The sequence below is a fragment of the Dermatophagoides pteronyssinus genome, unplaced genomic scaffold (assembly GCF_027571235.1).
Source record: "Dermatophagoides pteronyssinus isolate colony J.1.1.1.1 unplaced genomic scaffold, Derpt_VIB-CSIC_2022.12 sq0005, whole genome shotgun sequence".
Taxonomy (NCBI): Eukaryota; Metazoa; Arthropoda; class Arachnida; order Sarcoptiformes; family Pyroglyphidae; genus Dermatophagoides; species Dermatophagoides pteronyssinus.
This window is the reverse complement of record NW_027461529.1, coordinates 2,652,099-2,672,713: the sequence shown is the minus strand read 5'-3', so window position 1 is coordinate 2,672,713 and position 20,615 is coordinate 2,652,099. Positions and strand designations below refer to the sequence as shown.

The window sequence follows — 20,615 nt, the reverse complement described above, 5'->3', positions numbered from 1 at the left end:
TAATTATATGCTACTACCCGATCCGGTTTTAACAGTAATAAATAAATTAAAGAAAATTCCGGGCGTTGATTTTTTTTTTTTTGGTTTCTCAAATTCCAATACCGCTACCACTAATCAACTATATACACATAGATTGGTTTAATTCCCAAAAATAAAAAAATTCTGTTTACACCCATGTGTGTATGTCTTTTTGCTCCATAACAACAACAACCACTATCACTATCACTAAAAGATTCGAAACGAGTAAAAAAAAGAAAAAGAAAAAAAAAATCCGTATCCACAAAACACCATCAAAACACTAAACACCATCAAGCATTGAAAAATCCATCTGAAAAAAAAAGAAACAGATAATTAAATCCTGCAGGAATAAGCTTCTGGCTTTTGTTCATTGCATACTAAACACCAATATCTCCATTATCATCATCAGATTTGATCTTTTTTGTTTTGTTCTGGGGTTCCAAAAACAAACGATAATAACAACAACAACAACAACATTCGACTGAAATATGAATCTTGATTGATGAAATGATGATCCAAGTAATTCAATCAACTAGCCTGAAAATCAACAACCAAAATCAATTGGTAAGTTTTTTGTTTTTGCTTTGTTCAGGATTTTAGATATTAAAAAAAATGTTGTTTTTAATTATTGCAATCAATATTCGCAACCATCATAATCATCATTTGTATGACTAAGTAGTGAGATTTTTTTTTAATGATTTCAAAATAACGGATTTGTTGTTCTTTGTTGTTGCTTGCTTGTTGTTGTTGTTTGATGTTTGTAAAATATTATCATTTCATTTCATTTTTGAATGAAATCAACAACAAAAAAACTAACAGAAAACCTTTAGACATTGAACTTTGTACAGGAAGGACAAATCAAAAATTGATAACAACAAACAGCAACATTAACAACAACAACAACAAGCCTTTGATCTCAATTTTCTGTTTCTCTTCGTTTGTTCGTTCGTTCGTTCGTTATTCGTCGTACACCAAACAAATCAACAATGACCGGTTATTGTTGTTGTTGTTATGTTTATCCGAAAATCTGAAAAAAAACATTTTTTTCATCAAAAGTCGATCAACTCGATTCGAGAACACGTTATTTATGTATGACTGTATGAATGAATGAATGAATGAAAGTTTTCAATCCAAAAAAGAATCTTTCTTTTTTTTAAAAAAAGAAAGAAGATTCGGCGCTTGTAAATATCATTTGGAATGGGTTTTTTGTTCACTATTTATATATAGAAAGAAAACAAACCAAAATGATATAATATTCTCTATTCATCAGGCGTTGTCATCATCAGTATCAAGCTTATTTCGGTTTTTGTTTACCGGTTAGTATTTTTGGCAGTGTTTTTCCTTTCCTTTTCTTTTTTTTTGCTTAATTTTGCGACTGCGGAAAATGTACCGAGAAGAAGAAAAAAAATACCGCAGTGTCTTCTGTTCGTGCTTTGGTTGATTTACGGGTTTTTTTTCTTCGGTGTATGTGTAGTGTCACTGAACGTACGTCGTACGATTAAATGTTTGTTTGTTTGATGATTATTCAATCGCATAAAGCTTTTTTGATCGATCAAAGTGTTTGTTATTCGGTTTTTCTTCATTTCACTTTTACTTGCAAATGTCATTTTTTTTTGTGTATAATAATCCAAATTTAGCAACCAGAATTTGTTTTTATTAAACCAGAATTTTGTTTTTTGCATTACGTTTGCTATTATGTGATGTGTCTCTGTGTGTGTATGTAACCATATGTCTGTTTTGAGTGTGTGTTACATAATAATAATAATCTTTGAATATTGAAAAAAGAATTTTCGTTGATTGACAAAGTAGGTAAGCAAGATTTTATTGGATTTTTTTTTTTGAAAAATTTTCAAATCAAATTTCAAAAAAAAATATCGATTTGTTTGTTTGTTGCGGTTCATTTGATTTTCATGTCGTTTTATTGTTGAATGAATGAATGATAGGAGTGGCGTTTGATTCAAATTTCAATCAATCCAATGGAGAAAATCTATGCCATTGATTTTTTCTTGCGGATTGCAAGAAAAGATTTCAAGTTTTTTTTTCATTTCCATTTTATTATTGTAAAGGGGGGAAGCCTTGTTTGCAAACAAGGAACAAACAAACGACACTTATTACCTTGAAAAAAGTGGCTAAAATATGATGATCCTGACCGAAAAAAAGAAGTATGGATGGATTGAAATCAGGAAAAATTATTATTTTACGCCATTTTATATGATGATTATGGTGATGGTGATGATTATCATCGTCGTCGTCGCCCTTACCTAATTTTTGTTGTTGTTGTTGTTGAAAATATTGACCGTTTACGAGAAACAGCAGAAAAATGATGATGATGAAAAATCCAATAAAATATCGACCTGATTTGTTTTTCTGGAAGTGCAGTGAAAAAAACAAGAAGATCGACAGAGAGAGAGAGAGAGAGAGAGAGAGAGAGAGAGAGAGCGAGATAAAGCTCAATTTGATGCTCAAATTTCAAAAATGATAATGATGATAATGATGTTTATAAATATTTTTACTATTTGCTTTCGGATTTTTTTTTCTAAGTTTAGTTTTTTGGTTTACCTGAACTATTTTACAATTTATCATCCTTCTGATCCTGATGATGATGATGATGATGATCAGGATCATTTTTCAAACGAACGAAAAAAAACATGAATAAAATTGAAATAATAAAAACACTATTTTAACAGCAGTAACAAGAACAAAGATGCCCTCCCAAAAAAAACATAACATCCATTAAATAATAATTATTATTATTTGTGTTAAAATAGTTTTACCTACTGAATATAATAATTCGATAATCAATCAATCAATCGATTAATAAATATCTATCCAACCAGGGATATTTTGACAGATTTTTTTTTTGAAATTTATTAGAAAAAAATGATAATGATTTTCGGTACAGAAATGATACCTGTGTTACCTGTTTTTTTTACTACCGAAAAATCATTTTTTTATATGTCTGGTGTGTCTGGTGCGTCTCAAGCACTTTTTTTTATTTGATTAATCAAAGGTTAATTATCATCATTTGGAACCCAAAAAAAAATTCTTTGAAACCCAAGATTGAATTAATGAGAATTTTAGATTTTACAACGTTTTTTTAGAAGAAAATCTGATTATTATGATAAATCCACAAAGGATAAGATTTTGTAATCTCTTTTTGTTTATGATGGGCCACCACCATCATCATCATAGTAAAATTTAAGATTGACATTTCGAAGATCAATAATAAATTGAATCCATTGTTTCGTTTGACCATCGTTTATCAAATTTTGTTGTTTTTTTTTTTTTGATTTTTTCAAACTTTAATTTGATTATTTATAATATACTTTACGGATTTTGTTTTTTATTACTGAAAATTCCATAAATTTTCCCGTATAATTTTTCTCTTTTATCAAAAACATCAATTTCGGTCAAGAGAGAAAATTTTTCTGAAGAAAAAAGATGAGAAAACAAAATCCATTTCAGTAAATCCTTTGATTTTTTTGTCTTAAATCTTTCCACTACTTTTCATTGTTAGTAATGATTGCAACATTCATTTATGCTACTACTACCACCATTATAGTTACAGCTACCTATGTATCCTTTGAATTGATTTTTTAGCATCCTTTTTTCCAATTCATTTTCATTCAACAATTTATATTTGTATCGAAAAGTAACAGCAAAAAAGACAAAACAAAAACATCATATGTTGTGTGCAGCGACCATTCAATCACAAAAAAATCAAATAACGTCGTCGTCGTCATCGTCATTAGGATTCATAAATGTTTTGTTATCTTTGAAACAAGATACAAAAAAGAAAAAATTGTTTAATCATCATTATCATTATCAACATTGAAAATTGAATTTTGCTTTAGAAATGTATGTTTCTGGGTTTGTCGTTTTGTTTTTGTTTTTGTTTTGTTGTTCCTTGTGTGATTTTTCTGTGTTAAATTCAATTTAACAATGTTTTTTGAATCGTGTCATTTGAATATCTCTTTTTTATTTCACCACACTGATTTCAAGTTCAATTTGTTGATTGAGTGATTTGATTGTTGTTGTTGTTGAACTTTGATTTGTAAATGCATTCTTTGTTCTGTTGTCACCCAAAACAAAACGTTTTTCAGTTTTGAATTACGAATTTTTTTTTTTGTTGTTGAAATTTTTCATCCAAAAAAGAACACGTGGTGGTGATTGATTCTGATCATTTCAACTTCCCACTTACCTGCCTGATTGATTACAGAAAAAAAATATCGATAATCAATGTCACTTTTGAACACAAAATTGAGAAAGAGAGAGGGTTTTTTCTATTCAATCTGCCAGCAGCAAAAAAAAAAGCGTTGGTTCATCATCATCACATCACTTTAATTCAAAATGACCTTCAAGAATCAAAATAATAATAATGATTTTTTTTCTTAAATAATTTCTGTTTGAAATAATGTCTATTTCCATTATTATTCACTTTCTCTTGATTTTTTTTATGCCGTTGTCATTGTCTGTCTGTGATTCATTCATTCATTTGATGATAATGATGATGATGATGATGGCAAAATGTCCATGAATTCAGGAAAAAGTAACGAAATCTAAATCATCATCATAGACACAATATCAAATGTGTGTGTATTACTACTAACCATTTACAAGATGTTTTTCATTGTAATTAGTTTTGTTCTTTGAAAACAGCTAAATAGCATCCAATTTTATACATTTAGAATGTAAATTATACCTTATAATTAAACATCTTTTTTTCATTTTCATAAATATAAATGCATAAGGTGTGTGTTTGTATCATTTGTAATCAGTTATTATCATTATTAGATTTTAGATTTTTAGTTTTTGATTTTGTTTTTCTGATTTTTGTTTTCTTTTGATTTGTTTTTGATTTTGCTTGATGACCATATAATTTTTGGTTTGGTTTTTCTAGTGTTTTGTGAATAGAATTGCGGTTTTTTTTCTGTTTAAATGATGATGATGATGATGAGGGTGTGTGTGTGTGTCTGTGTATGTGTGATGAACAGGTGTAACAGGTGAATTTTCAATTAGAAATTAATTTCTTGTCGATTCATTGATTTTTTGTTGGCTGATTGACTGATTGATTGATTTAAATCCTGTCTCTCTGTGTTTGTGTGTGTATGCGTATAACATGAATCGGAATCGATTGATTTTTTTTTTTGGTTGTAATTTTGCAATTTCATCTATCTATCTATCTATATAATTGATAATCAATGATTCGTAACGAATCGATTATTATTATTATTATTGATTTCAATCAAAATAATAATAATAATAATGATGATGATTAGGTCAATTTACAATCGATTTGACCTTCATCATCATAATCATCTGCAAACAGAGAATTTATCATTATTTTCCGAACAGGAAAAAAAATATCGAAAAATCATTCCCGTTCTACATAACCACCACCATTCATTCATTCATTTATCATTCAATATTCAGGTGGATGTTTACCTGTCTGTCTGATTTTTTTTTTTGTTTTAAAATTTTCATAACAAAGCGAAAAAGCCAAGATACCACCATCATCATTATCATCGTCGTAAGAAAAGAAGCTAAAATATCTATCTTCCTTCTCTCTCGCTCTCTCTTTCGGGATTTTGATTGATTGATTGAAATAATAATGATGATGATGATTAATTGATTTGTCCGATTCGGAAAAAAACCTATTGGGTAAAAATAGCCAAAATATGATCCATTATATAATAACTATTTGTTGTTTTCGACATTTTTTTCTTTCTTCTTTTCGATTTATGTCTTTGTTGTTGTTGTTGTTGTCGTTTTGTTGTTGTTGTTGGATTAAATAAATAATGTTATTCGTTTTTTTTTGTTGAAAAAAATCTCGCATAGTCATCAAAAAAAACATCCAAAAAATCGAACATCTATTTTTGTCATCAAATCATTTGTTGTTGTTGTTGTTGTTGTAAAGTTTTACTAGTTTTTCGGGCCTTTTTTTGTTGTTGTTGTTGTTGTTGTTGAATAAAGGAATTGTTTCTGTTTCTGTTTTGTCTAGTCTATGATGTTTGTTGCTATCATCATCATCAATATTCATCAATGATGATGATGATGATATAAACATCATTATTATTATTATCATTGTTGTGTGATGGATTTTGTTGTTGTTGTTGTTTTGCATGTAACAACAACAACAACAACAACAAAGATATCATACAGAGAATGTTTTCTTAGATCTTTTTTTCCATTTCTTTCGATTATCCATCTATCCATCCATCAATCAATCACACATCCATTATGATATATGGATATGAATGATATGATCATTAATATTCAAATGACCATATTGTTTTTTTGTTGCATATTTTTTTCTGTATTTTATTTGATTTAATTAATTTTAAGTTATGATTTGCACGTTGTAATCTCAGTTTTTCGTTTTGTTTTCCTTCCCTCTCTCGCACTAGGATTACAATTTTCCTCTGTGTTTAACATCGTTTATTTAACATCTGACCTGAGCCATTTGACTAAAATCATCTGAAACACTGCATTTTTTTCATCATTTTCATCGAAAAATAAAGAAAATCGACTGAAGAAAATTCAAATTCAACAAAATTCCTGAAAAAGATGAGGATGATGACCTGAATTTTTTTTTTTGATTCAAATTTAAATATTCATCATCATCGTAATCATCATTCCATATTTTCACTCAGTGTGTGTGTGTGTGTGTTTTATATTGATATTTTCATCATCAAAAACGAAAAGAAGAAAGGGAAAACATTTCCAAATTTGAACATATAGTCTGTGTTTGTTTGTGTTAGCTTTTTTGTTGATTGAAAACATTCAAAACATCCAGCAATTTTATCATCATCATCATCATCATTTTTGACTTTGACCATTTGTTGTCACACACCCACCTTGTTTGTTTGTTTGTTTGATCTGATAAACAAAACAAATCTTGTGTCCAATAAAGGTGAATTGAATATTCATTGATGATATAATCGTTTATCATTATCATCACCTACATTGAATATTGAATGACTGAATGATTTAGTGAATTGTGAATTTTTTGTTCAACTTGAAATTTTTTTCCTCTGGATTTTCATATTAATCAATCCTCGTTACAAGTGGGAAAAAAATAATAAAAGGTAATTATTTTCATTTGATATTAGCTTTGCTAAATGCTAAAAAAGTGATTCACGTGTCACGTGTTTTTTGTTTTTTTTTGTTTTGTGGATCAAATTGCGTGCGTTAGTGATTAGTTTGTTGTGGCACGAATTTTGAAAGAAAATTTTTATTAATGAAAACAAAAGCTTAATCAATTTTCAATTAATGTTATGCATTTCATTTTGCTTTCCTCACTGCTTTTGGATTCAATATGATTGATTGATTTTTTTCCAAAAAAAAACCTTATTTCTATTAACTAACTTGATCTTTTCTTTCTCTTTCTTTCTTTCACTTTTTTTCCGCCTAATATTCAATTTGTTTTCTTTTTTCCGCTTATTAAAAATTGCTTTGAAATGATCAATTCTGTAAAAAAAAATTGAATATCGAAAGAATATTCTTTATGTAGATTTTTGAATGTTTTTTTGTGTACAAAAAGAGCCAAAAGAAACTTACGAATAATGAATGAACAACGTATGAATATAATTTCAACAAATCAAACAAATCAACAACAACAACAAATCGATAAATCTATTGATTCTGTTGCACCATTATGGCGAAATGCACCAACAATAATATCACCATCGCTTTTAGCTGCTGCTCATCATCAAAGACAAATTTCACCAAAACCTACACAAAATTCAAAAACACAAATGAAAATGATGATGATGATGCCAAAATATTCATCATCATCTGCTTCTGCTACTGCAGCAATACATCATCCTGATACAATGAAATCTTTTCAACAAAGTTTACGTTCATATCCTGTACAAACATCAAATGATTCGAAAAAATCAATATTAAAATCATCAATAAAATCAACAAATGAACGTTGTTTTGTTACAAATTTAGAAAAATCTGATAATCAATATGAAAATAATTCATTTTATTTAGATTATTTGGAATGGAATAATCAACAACAACAACAACAGAAACAACAACAAATTTCACAACAACAACAACAACAATTTGATCATAGTAAATTTATGGATATGTTTCGTACAAATCGTTCAAATGAAAATAATAATAATAATATTGTTGATTCAAATCAGAATAGTAGTTTACCATATTCAGTTAATAATGATGATAATTTTGATACAAAAAGTGATGTTACAATTGAAGATTTATCATTAATTAACAATAATAATAATAGAAAATCAATTGAACCAAAACCAACAACAACAAATAATATTGTTGTACGAATGCGTCGAAAACAACAACAACAACAACAATCGCCATCAACAACAACAACAAATCAAAATTTTAAAAGATTTTCATTACAATCCAATTCACAACAACAACAACTACGTAATTCAACATCTTGTTCGGGTTAGATTTGAGAAAATTAAAATTGAAACAATTTTTCGTTTGTTTTACCCTTTTTTCACCTTTTTTTTTATCGTTTTCATTTTCAATTTATGTTTTATGATGAAAATTTTGGCTTTTGGCTTAAGCTTTTGCTTTTTTTTTGTTTGGAATTTTTGTTTTTTGCGTTTTTTTTTTTTGTTAATTTTTATTTTTTTTATGATTTCGTTTGCGTTTATGATTTTAGTGTTAAAATTTTGATTACCAAGTAATCTTTTTTTACGATTTTCCATCAATTTAGATAATCTATCATCACAAACACAACGTCAACAACAACAACAGTTTAATCAACGCGGTGGTGGTGGTGGTGGTTTTCGTTTAATCACAAATATGGAGGTTTGTTTTTGGGAGAAAAAATTCTTCTTTTTTTTGATTAAAAATTTTTTTTCAGAATCGTTCGAATATAAATCAACGATTAAATAATGCGGCTGAACGTCGTCAACAGATTGATGATGCTCGTAGAGTAAGTTTGTTTGTTTTTCTATCGAAATTTTAAAATTCAAATTTTTTCCGAATTCAAACGAACCAGGAACGAGCACAACGTCAATTGGAACAAAGTTCAATGAGAAATATTATACATGGTGGTGGTGGTGGTGGTGGAAATGATTTTATACCGAATCGTATGACAACATCAGCATCATTTGGTGGTGGTCAACGTGGTGGTGTTAATAATGAACAACCATTTTTATCTGGACATAGTACAAATCAATCGGTTGCATTTGGTAGTACACAACCAAGAAATATTGATTTAACAAGGCCATTAGTTACACCATTATTATTACCGGTACGGCCAAAATCGGAAATATTTCCATCATCAACAACGGTACCATTACCATTTGAATTATCATCAACAAAAACGACATCTAGTGGTGGCCAAATAATAAAAACACAAACAGATTCGTCACCATCAACAAAAGATGATAATAATTATCGCTCGAAACGAGTTATAGCTACTGTACAACAACAACAACAACAAGCTATAGTGGATAATATGACGCCTCAATGTTTTGATGGTTCATTGCAACGACAACAACAACAACAACAACAACAAGTAGCAGCTACGACAATGATAGAACCGGTCATTATAGCTAAACAACAACAACCATTACAAGCACCATTGTTTAGTACAAGTTCATCATCATTATTATCACCATCATTATTATCATCATCATCATTTATGCGTGCTACAAGACGTCATGATCCGGAATTAATTCCGGCTAAACAAAAATATTTGTTTCGTGAATATGGTGCACCATCATCATCATCTAGTGGATCAACAGGAACATCATGGAATGGATTTCGTAAAGAGAATAGCATTATGACATGTTCGATGACATCGACAAAATCATTTCAATCAAAACATCCAACAACAATGATGAGTGGTAATAATAGTGGTGGTGGTGGTTTAGCTGGACGGCCAAAAAAATCTTATAGTATGAATCGTTTGGATCAATTGGCACAGCCAAGAAAACGTGTACAGCCAAAAGGTAAATTGAAAAAATATTTGAAAATTTTATTCAAATTTCTAAATTTTTATTTTTGAATCAAATTCCAAAAATCTAGTTCCAATGTCAGCATCGTTTGTTAAAGGTAAAGCTTCTGAAAGTAGTGTTGGATCATCATCAACTCCCACTACAGCAATGAATAGATCAGCAAATGTAGCTAATAGCAGCAGCAGCAGCTCAAAACCAACTCCACCACCGAAAACATTTACAACATCAACATCTTCATCGAATTTAAGTGGTAGTACAAAAAATACTGCAAAAGGATCTACACCAACAACAACAACAACAAGATCGAATAAAAAACCACGTCCTCTAAGTCAACAAATTGACACAATGAAATTAGGTAATTTAAATGTTGTTTGTTTGGATTGAAGAATTGTTTTTAACACTTTGTTATTCGTTTATAGATTCTTCATCACCTATATTTGAATCACCATTTCAAAGTGGTGAATCAAAAGAAGATAATAATAATGATGATAAATTGGCTGAATATAAAAAACAATTAGCTGAAAAACGTGCTCAATATCGTAAAATGCAGGAACAAAAATTAAATCAAATAACAAAATCAATGACAAAATCATCATCAAATGATAATATGAATCAAGAAAATGATGATAATAATAATAAATCGGATACCACAAGTGGTGGTAGCAATAATAAACCGGCTGTTGTAATACGTCGTCCACGATCAACAATAATATCATCATCAACAGCAGCAGCAGCAATGGTTTCAAATAACCAAGAAAATCGATCATTAGCTGATGAATTGGCTGCAGAAAAACAACAACAACAAACAGATATGGAAATTCCAGCAGTTATTATACCAGAAAAATCAAAAGAAAACAATCAATCATCATCATCTTCATCATCATCATCATCGTCGTCATCGTCTTCAAGTGATACGTCTTCATTAGATCAAGACACTTCCGTTGATACAACGACGACGACAACAACAGCAATGGTTCAACAACAAAAAGATGAACCAAAAATTGTTGATACCACTGATGTTGGTGAACCACAATCATTATTGATTGATATATCATCATCATCCAATACTGATCGATCAATTTCAGAATTGGAACAATCAGTCAAACAAATGTCAATCAAAGGTTTGATATTTTTACAAAAAAAAAAATCTAACTTATTTAGGATTAATTTTTTTCTGATTTTTTTTAAAAAAAAAGAAGAATCATCAACAATGAAAAAAACATGTGATGATTCGGTAATACAAAATGGTGGTGCCATTGATAAAATGATTTTACAGCCGAATATTATGAACACATCGTTTGATTCATCATTGATGCATTCAACATCACCGGCTGGTATTGCCCAACAACAACAGCAAATATTATCACCAACAACAACAACAACAAATACTATATTAACAACGGATAAGATTGAAGAAAAACAAAATGAAATGCTTAAAAAACATGAAATGGAACGTATGAAACGTAAATCGGTAATAAAATATTTGATGAAAAAAAATTTATCATGAATGGAATGATTATAACTTTTTTTTTGCATTTAAAAACAATAGAGAATTCAAGAAATATTAAAAGGACGAACACGTAAAGATGATTCTGGTAGTAAAAGCCCAAATAATAATAATAAAAATAATGAAAATGATGATTCAATATCGGCGACAGGATCATCGATTGAATCACAACATGGTGGTAATTGTCAATTACAATCATCATCAGATTCAAGCCTTGAAACAACAACAACAACATTGAAACCAATTCCTAATTGCAATGGAAACAATGATGTTGATGATAGTGATAATAATAATTTAAAAACTAATGGTCATATGATTAATACAAATGGACATTATGATAATTTATTAGCATATTCTATTGCCAAAACAAATGGTAATGTTATTCATCAACAGACTGAACAACAACAACAACAACAATCACAAGATTCGGAAAATGCTACTGCTGCTAATGGTTTTTAATGAAAAACACTAAAATATTTTTAAATTTGAATTGGAAAGGATTACTGGAGCAGATTGGCTTTTTTCAAATTATTTTTTTTTTCTGTAGGTCATCATTATCATAATCCCCATCATCATCATCATCATCATCATTACAATCATTATCCTTTATCGTTGGGCTATTTAAAAAAAAATACACTAACAAAATCAATTCCTTTTTTAAATGCAGTAAAGAAGAAAAAAAATGAAAACATTTTACCTGATTTTTCAAATTAGAATTTGATTTTTATTCATTCAAGATTTTACCTTTTTTAATTTTAATAATTTTTTTCCCAATTTTTATTTAAAAAAATTTTTTTCCCAACGGCAAATTTTTATTTAATTTTGTTGTTTTTTTTTCTGAAATTCTGAATTTTCTGTCAATCCATATTTACCGAAATAGAAATGCATTTTTAATTTTTATCCATTCACAAGACTGATACACACCATACACTATAAGTCTATTACATACATTTTATTTTTTAAAAACATTTTATTTTCAACAACAATCATTTTTGCAGATTTGATTCTCTCTTTTTTTTTCTCTTGCTCTCTATTGTCTGTGTTAATTTATTATTAATTATATTATATGATTATAATATGAAAATCGATTTTATCAAATCGTATGATAATGTACGTTTTTTCTTTCTCTCACTTTCATTTGAAACAATGAATTTTTCCTGTTCACAGGCTGCTGATGTTTGATTAAATCAAAATAAATAAATAAATATTAATGATAATAATCAATTTGAACTGTTTTAATAATTTTATTTTATTTGGTTAAAATCATAATATTAGTATATTCATTATATTCGGAAAAATAACGAAAGGGTTAGAAAAAAAAGAACGTTACATTCCGAATAACATTGGGGTTAGTTTTCATTTTGTCTAATCAACAGTAAATTGAAGTACACCACCAGGTATTGGTTGACCACCAAATTTCATTTCAATTGTATAATTACCCGGTTGTTTAACTTTATAATTAACACTATAAGTTCCATCCGGATTACGTACAACTTTACAATCAATATTTTCCTGTGTTTCACGTTCAGTTTGTGTTTTTGTTTCACGTCTTGTTTCACGAATCAAACGTTTACCGCCAGTTGGTGTTGTTTCAATTCTTTCCGTAACAGTTTCTTTACTTTCGGATGATGATGTTACACGTGTAACTTTACAGGTTAATGATCCAGGACCGGCTTGTGATGCATCAACTTTTATTGTATATTCTTCATTGGCATTACACTTATCTTTTAATTCACCATCTTTTAAAACATTCATTAGTTTAACATAAGAACATCAATGAATGATTAATACATACCGACAATTTTGCATTTACTAGCATCACCAGTTTGTGTAACATCTACTTTGAATGGTGGTGCAACTTCTTGTCCATCAAATTTAACAACAACTTTATGTTCACCAATATCTTCCGGTATATAAGTAATTTTATATGTACCATCTTTGAAATCGGTTTTCCAATAACGAATTCCTTTATCTTTTGGATTCTTTTTTTTAATGAAAAATAGAAATTTAAAATTTGAATAAATTTAAAATTTGAATAAATTCAATGCGAATAAAATATAAAAAAGCATACCATAATTGCCACTTGTAAATCACCAATACCAGCATCTTTGGTATCGACAATAAATTCGGCCGGAATACTTGCCGGAACTTTTTCTTTTAGACCACTGATTTTTACTTTGTTTGGTTCGGATTTCTTTTTCACTTGCATTTTAAATGTGCTATATATTTTTTTGATTGAAAATAATTATTTCAATAAATTATGAAAGAAATAAAGAAAAAAACATACCTGCCCTTAATATCTTTACCACCATAAGTAACTTTAACATTACATGGACTACCTTCTGGTGGTGGTTTATAGGTAACATCATATGTACCATCATTATTATCTTTAATAATTGGTTTATCCGCAATTGGACCTTTATCGGTACTAATTTCAACACCAAGCGGTGCTTTAGCCGATTTTTTTGCATTCACTTTAAATGATAATGAATCAGTTGCACGACAATTATTTGGATCAACACCAGGACCAGATGCTGTAACTTTTGATGCATCAACTTCACCTTGAACAGGTACTTTGAATGGGCTACCTATATATTTGAGCAAAAAAAAAATTTAACCCAAAACAATCCAATAATTCATACTAATTTACCTGGTACTTGTTGATCACCAAATTTAACAGCAATATTATAATTTCCTGGATCATCCGGTATATATTGAACAGTACATGAACCATCACGATTATCAATACAGGTAACTTTTGGTTCAGATGGACCTTCAATTGCAATACCTAAACCACCATTACCAGCACCAGCAGTAACAACAGTAAATTCATTTGGTTGATTAGCATAACCTTTTTCAATACCAGGTCCAAATACTTTAACTTTTTTCGGATCAAAACCAGCTTTAGCTTTTACTTTTTGTGGCATACCAGGTATTTGACTATCATCATATTTGCAATCAAATGTATATTCACCTATTTTTTTTTTTTTTTGAATTAATAATTATTCAGTTAACAATAACCAAACAAAAACAAACAAACAAAATAGTTTACCTTCTTCAGGTAGAATATATTTAACTTTATATGTACCATCATTATTATTTTCAACTGAATTATGTATTTTTTTACCAGTTGGTGAACGAATTGTACAGGAAATTTTACCATCACCAGATTTTTCTGTTCCTTGTGCATTAACAGTAAAACTGTTGATACAAGATGAATATTGATCTGTTTTTTTTTATAAATGGAATAATGAATAGAATTTTTTGGTTGGCAAAGAATGTCATTTTTGTTTGTTTGTTTTTTTTGGGGGGATTTTGTTGTTGATCGATACCAATCGGAAGTAGTAGTAGTAGTAGTACGGTTAGTGAAAAAAAATATTTCACAAGCAATGCATGCCATCAACAACAACAACAACAACAACAAATTACGATGATAAAATCAGATAAAAAATAAAAATATAGATAATATTATCAATACATACATAAATGGATAAGAATATATTTTGTTTTTTTTTTTTTTTTTTGGTTTTGGTGTCTTTTTTTTTTGTTTTTATTCATAATCAATAAAGAATATTTCTTTGTTGAATTGATGAATTAAATGATTTTGATCGTTGTGGTTGTCGTTGATGATGATATAATTTTCGATTAATTGTTGTTGATTTCATAACATCATCATATGATTGAAATTTATCACGTTCTTGTATGATTTCAACACGATATGGTGATTGTGGTAAATGATACATATTATATAATACTGATATATAATATATACCAATTTTGGTTGGTATATATGCAATTGAACAACTACGATCACCATTATCTTTACAATAAATTGCTGCATGTGATGGTCCTTCAACAATAACTTTGATTCTTGTAATACATGGAGCTTGTTGTGTCGGTGATGATGATGATGATGAATTTCCTTCATTATCATAGCTACGTACTTGTTTTAAATCAACAACAAATTGACATAATTGATTTACATAACAAACAGGTCCAAGACCTTGTCCATAAGCATTAATTTGTTTAGTTTGTTCTTGTTGTTGATCAAATATTATTTGATAATCTTCATCAGTAATCATTGGTAATATTGGTAATGGTAATACTTCAATTGAATATGGTGATCCAGGTATATTAATACTATTTAATAAAACTCTAATCTGATATGTACCAGTTAATTTTGGTAAAAAATTAACAATAAATCCACCAGGTGCAACAGTTAATGTTGGTAATATACTGATTTTTGGTGTTGTTGTTCGAATATTATTATCATTAATCGATGATGATGATGATGATACAGGATAATCATTTGGTTCATCAATAATAACTGAAACATCATCATATTGTTTACATCCAGGTCCAATCAATACACGAAATGTTTTCATTGAATTAACCATCATTACTTTGGAATGGATTATTTTTTTTTGTTCAAAATTGATGAAACAAACCATATGCAACAACATGAAAACATAGAATTCATACAATAAGGTTCTTGTAGCATTTTTTTTTGTTTGTTTTTTGAATAGATAATTCAATCTTTTTTTGTTTGTTTTAAAATTCTAATTTTAAAGCCTCAAATCAAAATTATTTTCGGTTAGTAACGAAAAAGCTAAAAGCTAATCACTAAATGTATTTGTGCGGGTGTATGATTCACGTTAAATGTTAATCTTAAAAAAAATGAAAAAATCCAAAATTTTTTTTAAAACTTACTTGGTTCTAATCCTTCGATTTTTACTTTCGATACATCAGCAGCTGGTGTTACATTAACATCAACAGGTAATTTAGGAATTTGTTTACCAGCAAATGTAGCATTAACTTTATATTTGCCTGGATTCGGGGCAGTATATTCAACAGTATATTGTCCATTTTGATGATCAGTAACAGCAGTTGGTACATCATTGCCTTTTTCATCTTTAATCTGTGGAATTAATTCACCTGAACCGGCTGATCGTGCATCAACAATAAAATGTGTTGTTTTACCCGGTTTAACACCTTTTTCCAATCCAGGACCATATAATTTAATCTAGTTTGCAAGAAAAAAAAATTTTTGGAATTTATTTTTTTGGTAATCAATATACAAACAAAATACCTTAGATGGATCAGCAACACCACCAACTGCAACACGATAAGGACTTTTAGCAACAGCCTGGCCACCATAATTAATCTGTACAGTATGTTTACCCAATTTATCTGGTGTATATTTAACTTTATATGTACCATCTTTATTATCGGTAATTTTTGTTTCAACTTCACGATAATCAGTATTATCCATAACAGAAATTTCTAATGGTATCTTTTTACCACCAGCTTTTCTAGTATCAACAGTAAATTCAGTTGGTTGTGCAATAACAACACCTTTTGGATTTAATCCTGGTCCAGTTGCTGTAACTAATTCAGGTTTGAAATCAGTTTTCGGTACAATAATTGGACAATATGGTGATTTAGGTATATCTTCACCATCAACAGTAATATGAACTGCATATTCACCGGGTGCAGTTGGATGATAAATAACTTCAGCTGATCCATCACCATTATCATTACATTCAATTTTTGCATATGATGGTCCTTCAACTGAAAATCCTAATGTACCTGTTTCACCATTAGTATCGACAGTAAATTTAGCCGGATAACCAACAATACCGCCTTTTAATCCAGGACCATATGCAACAACTTTACTATCAATTAATGGACCAACTTGTACTTCAAATGGACTTTGAAAAATTTCTTGATCACCAAATGAAACTTCAACAATATATTTTCCTTCTTTTAATGGTTTATAATCACAATTATAAGTAAAACCATCTTTAGCTTTAAGTATGGTACATTTAACTTCTTTGCCTTCAGGTCCGATAACTTTGATTTTTGGTGTACCTGGTCCGGCACCTTCAGTTGTAACACGAAAATCGGCAATATCATTCACTCGAACACCAGTCGGTTGCAAACCACGACCAAATGCACGTACTTTTCTTGGATCACATGGTGGTGCAACATTAGTTTTAAATGGACTTTGTGGTACTGGTTTTCCGGCAAAATTCACAGCAATTTGATGTGGACCTTGTAATTGTGGAACATATTCACAACGATATTTCTTTTCATCATCACCATCTTGTCGTAAACGCATTGGTACTGAATTTGTTTTACCATTTGGATCAGTTATAACAACTTCAACCTGACCAATACCGGCACCATTTGTATCGACATCAAAATAAGTTTGTTTACCAACTTGTGGTCCTTTTGGTTTTAAACCAGGACCTTCACATTTAACTTTAGCCGGATCACCTGGATTACCTTTAACTTCAACTTCGAATGGTGATTTTGGTACTTCAGTACCTGAATATTTGACAATAACTTTATGTTTTCCTTCCATTTTTGGTGTATAAGTACAGGTATAGGTTTTTGCATCATCATCATTAAATTTAACATCAACAGGTGTTTGTTTTCCTTTTGGATCTTCAAGAAATACTTGTACTTCACCATCACCAGCACTAAATGTTTCAACAGTAAAATTTGTTTTAGCACCATTTGTAACACCAGTTTTTTGTATACCAGGACCATAACACCGGACACGTTTAGGATTATGTCTTGGTTTTGTTGGTGCTGAATCTTTTAATTTTGCATTAGGAAATTGTGATAAAAATGTCATCATTGATAATTCATCAACTTTTGGATTAATCATTTCTTCTGGTGTAACCAATGGTGCAACACCAAGAAATTCTTCAGCAGTTTTCATTGCATTTTGTACATTTTTTAATGATTCATTTGGTTTCCATTTATCCCAATCAGGACATAAACCAGGTGCACATGCATCAACTAATGCACCAAGTGCAATACCATTATTCCAATCGGTTGTAAAATTATTAATTGGTACATCGGGTACTTTATTCTGTATCCAAGCTAATAAACGTTGTTTAGGTGATGGACCACCTTTTTCTTTATACATTGATTCATCTTCACCTTCCCACATTGGCATTGATATTGAATAATGTAAAATTAATGTCCACATTACACCACAGATTAATTTTACTTTACCATCAACAACATCGATACTATCTATAAAGCAAAAGAGAGAGAGAGAAAGGGAGAGAGAGAGAGAGTGAAAGGATTGAAGCGAAAATTTTCTTTAAAAAAGTAATTAAAAAAATACTATACCAATATTAACGATACGAATTTTTTCATCATTTTTTAAAAATTGTAATGCAATATTAACATTTTCAATTTTTTGTGCACGAACTTTTGGTCTTTTATTATAATTTGGTAAACGTTTACCAGATAAAACTTCAACCAATGCAATTAAACGTATACCATCACTAAAATCAGTTGTTATATCGGCTATATGTTTATTAACAGTACGAAGATGTTCATTTGCCCATCGGGTAAATGTATTTTGTTGCATTTTTTTCCAAACAGCATCTTCAGCTAAATCTTTTGTCATACGATCTTCATCTTCATCCGGTTTACCTGTACGAGGTTTTTCATCGGCCAATGGTTTGACCATTTTTGTTTCGGTTTCTTTTTTTTGTTGTTGAAATTCAAAATCAAATCAAAGAAAAATAGAAAAATCTAGAAAAACGATTTGACTTTGACAAATAACTGAAACGATAAACGAAACGAATGGTTTGATTACAATCAAAAAAAAAATTTCGAAAAAACGAAACATTCAAGTTTGGCAGGCTGAATCACAACTGAATTGAAATCAGAAAATTCCGAAAAAACAACAGAACAAAAATGGTAAATTCTGTACTAAAAGGGATAATTATTATTACCGTCGTCGTTGTTGTTGTTGTTGTTGTCGTAGTGGTGATTTGTTTGAAAATGATATGCTTTTAGTGTTTGATCGACAACAACAACAGCAATGATGATTTTTTTTTTGGGAAAAAAATCGTAATAATAATTTCAAAAAAAAAAAATGATGATAGACATAATTACCGAACGAGCAAAAAAAAAAAAAAAATCTATTTTATTCGGTTTCTACATGCATTTAACTTTTCGTTTTTTTTGTTTTTGTTTTGTTTTTTGTTTCTTGGCATCATCCAATGCCAAAAAAATAACGAAAATTTCATAGATATTTTCCGAAATTTTTCGTCATTTTAATCATCATCATCATCATCATAGAGAGGGGGAAATTTGATTCTGACATTACAAGCAAAACACAGCAAACAAACAAACAAACACAAGAAGAATATTCTTGTTATTCTGATCAAGATTGGCATCATCATCAGGTTTTTTTTTTTGCTGTTTTGCTAACCGGATTGTACCCGGGTAAAAGAAAAAACTATTTTCGTCAATCAAAATTGCATTTGTTTTTTTTTTTGTTGTTGTTGTTGTTGGCGTAATATGAATATATTCTTTTTTGATTTTTTTTTCAGCAGAAAAAAAACAACAACAAAAAAAATGCTGTAATAATGTAGGAGAGCATTAGACTTTGTCAGCATCGACGTCTTTTTTTCTTCTAATATGTTAGGTTAGAAAATTTCAGAAGAATGTTTTTCTGTTTCTGTTTTGTTTTGAAAAGTTTCCAAAATTAGAATTTCGCTGTTTTTTTTTTTTTGTTTCTAACTTGATGAATGCTGATTGCCATTAAATTATATTGTCTATTTTTTTTTTCTTCTCAATTTAATAAACATGTTGAAATTTTTGTTTTTTCGGTGGCAAAACAAACAAAAATGTCTAATTTTATCGTCACCGTAATGATCATTTGGATTTTTTGTTTTTCGGCTGACAAAAACAAATTTGACAAAACCGAATCGAAATAAGAATTTCGATATAGATTTACTAATAATCAATCAATATTTTTTTTTTTAAAGTTAAAATTTCTATTTTTAAACAAAGATTTTCTTTGCTCAAAAATGTTTAATAGTAATTAAAATTCTTTTTGGGAAATTTTTTCTCATTCTCTTCAATCGAAGAAAATTGCATATATGAAATTGGAATCTTATCAAATGAATTTGATGTTTAACTTACCAATTTCTTCCTTTTTTTTGTTGATTTTTGAAAATTTCGATGACTTTTAATCAAAGATGATCAAAAAATGATCAAAAAGGATTACAAAAAAACAATCAAATTTCAAATTTCAAACGAACAAATCAGAAAAAAACCTTGTTAGCATTTGATTTTTGTTTGTTTGTTTG

At 29.1% G+C, this 20,615-nt stretch overlaps 3 protein-coding genes across 7 annotated transcripts; 1 reads left to right on the top strand and 2 right to left on the bottom strand.

Annotated features, from left to right (window-relative positions):
* The first annotated feature begins 204 nt into the window (after positions 1-204).
* On the top strand, positions 205-12,711 carry LOC113794705 (uncharacterized). Of its 5 annotated transcripts, none has more exons than XM_075819865.1 (9): positions 205-582; positions 6,426-7,096; positions 8,728-8,823; positions 8,879-8,950; positions 9,017-9,974; positions 10,051-10,335; positions 10,400-11,101; positions 11,177-11,451; positions 11,530-12,711. In XM_075819865.1, exons 3-9 carry the CDS (start codon positions 8,818-8,820, stop codon positions 11,944-11,946), a joined length of 2,715 nt encoding a protein of 904 aa, XP_075675980.1. In that variant the 5' UTR covers positions 205-582; positions 6,426-7,096; positions 8,728-8,817; the 3' UTR covers positions 11,947-12,711. The 5 variants fall into 5 exon arrangements, with proteins under 5 accessions (XP_075675980.1, XP_075675979.1, XP_075675981.1 ...); XM_075819864.1 differs by having other exon boundaries at positions 6,426-7,106; positions 8,729-8,823; XM_075819866.1 differs by lacking the exon at positions 6,426-7,096 and having other exon boundaries at positions 8,729-8,823.
* LOC113794675 (filamin-A-like) lies at positions 12,712-20,592 on the bottom strand. The gene is made up of 10 exons (XM_027344803.2): positions 20,449-20,592; positions 18,637-19,077; positions 16,577-18,537; positions 16,198-16,510; positions 14,540-14,713; positions 14,138-14,461; positions 13,775-14,075; positions 13,559-13,706; positions 13,283-13,469; positions 12,712-13,226 (listed from the first exon to the last, which is right to left on the bottom strand). Exons 2-10 carry the CDS (start codon positions 18,980-18,982, stop codon positions 12,853-12,855), a joined length of 4,128 nt encoding a protein of 1,375 aa, XP_027200604.2. The 5' UTR covers positions 18,983-19,077; positions 20,449-20,592; the 3' UTR covers positions 12,712-12,852.
* Positions 14,721-16,178, bottom strand: LOC142644968 (uncharacterized). Its single transcript, XM_075819875.1, has one exon. It carries the CDS (start codon positions 15,948-15,950, stop codon positions 15,048-15,050), a length of 903 nt encoding a protein of 300 aa, XP_075675990.1. The 5' UTR covers positions 15,951-16,178; the 3' UTR covers positions 14,721-15,047.
* Positions 20,593-20,615: the final 23 nt, after the last annotated feature.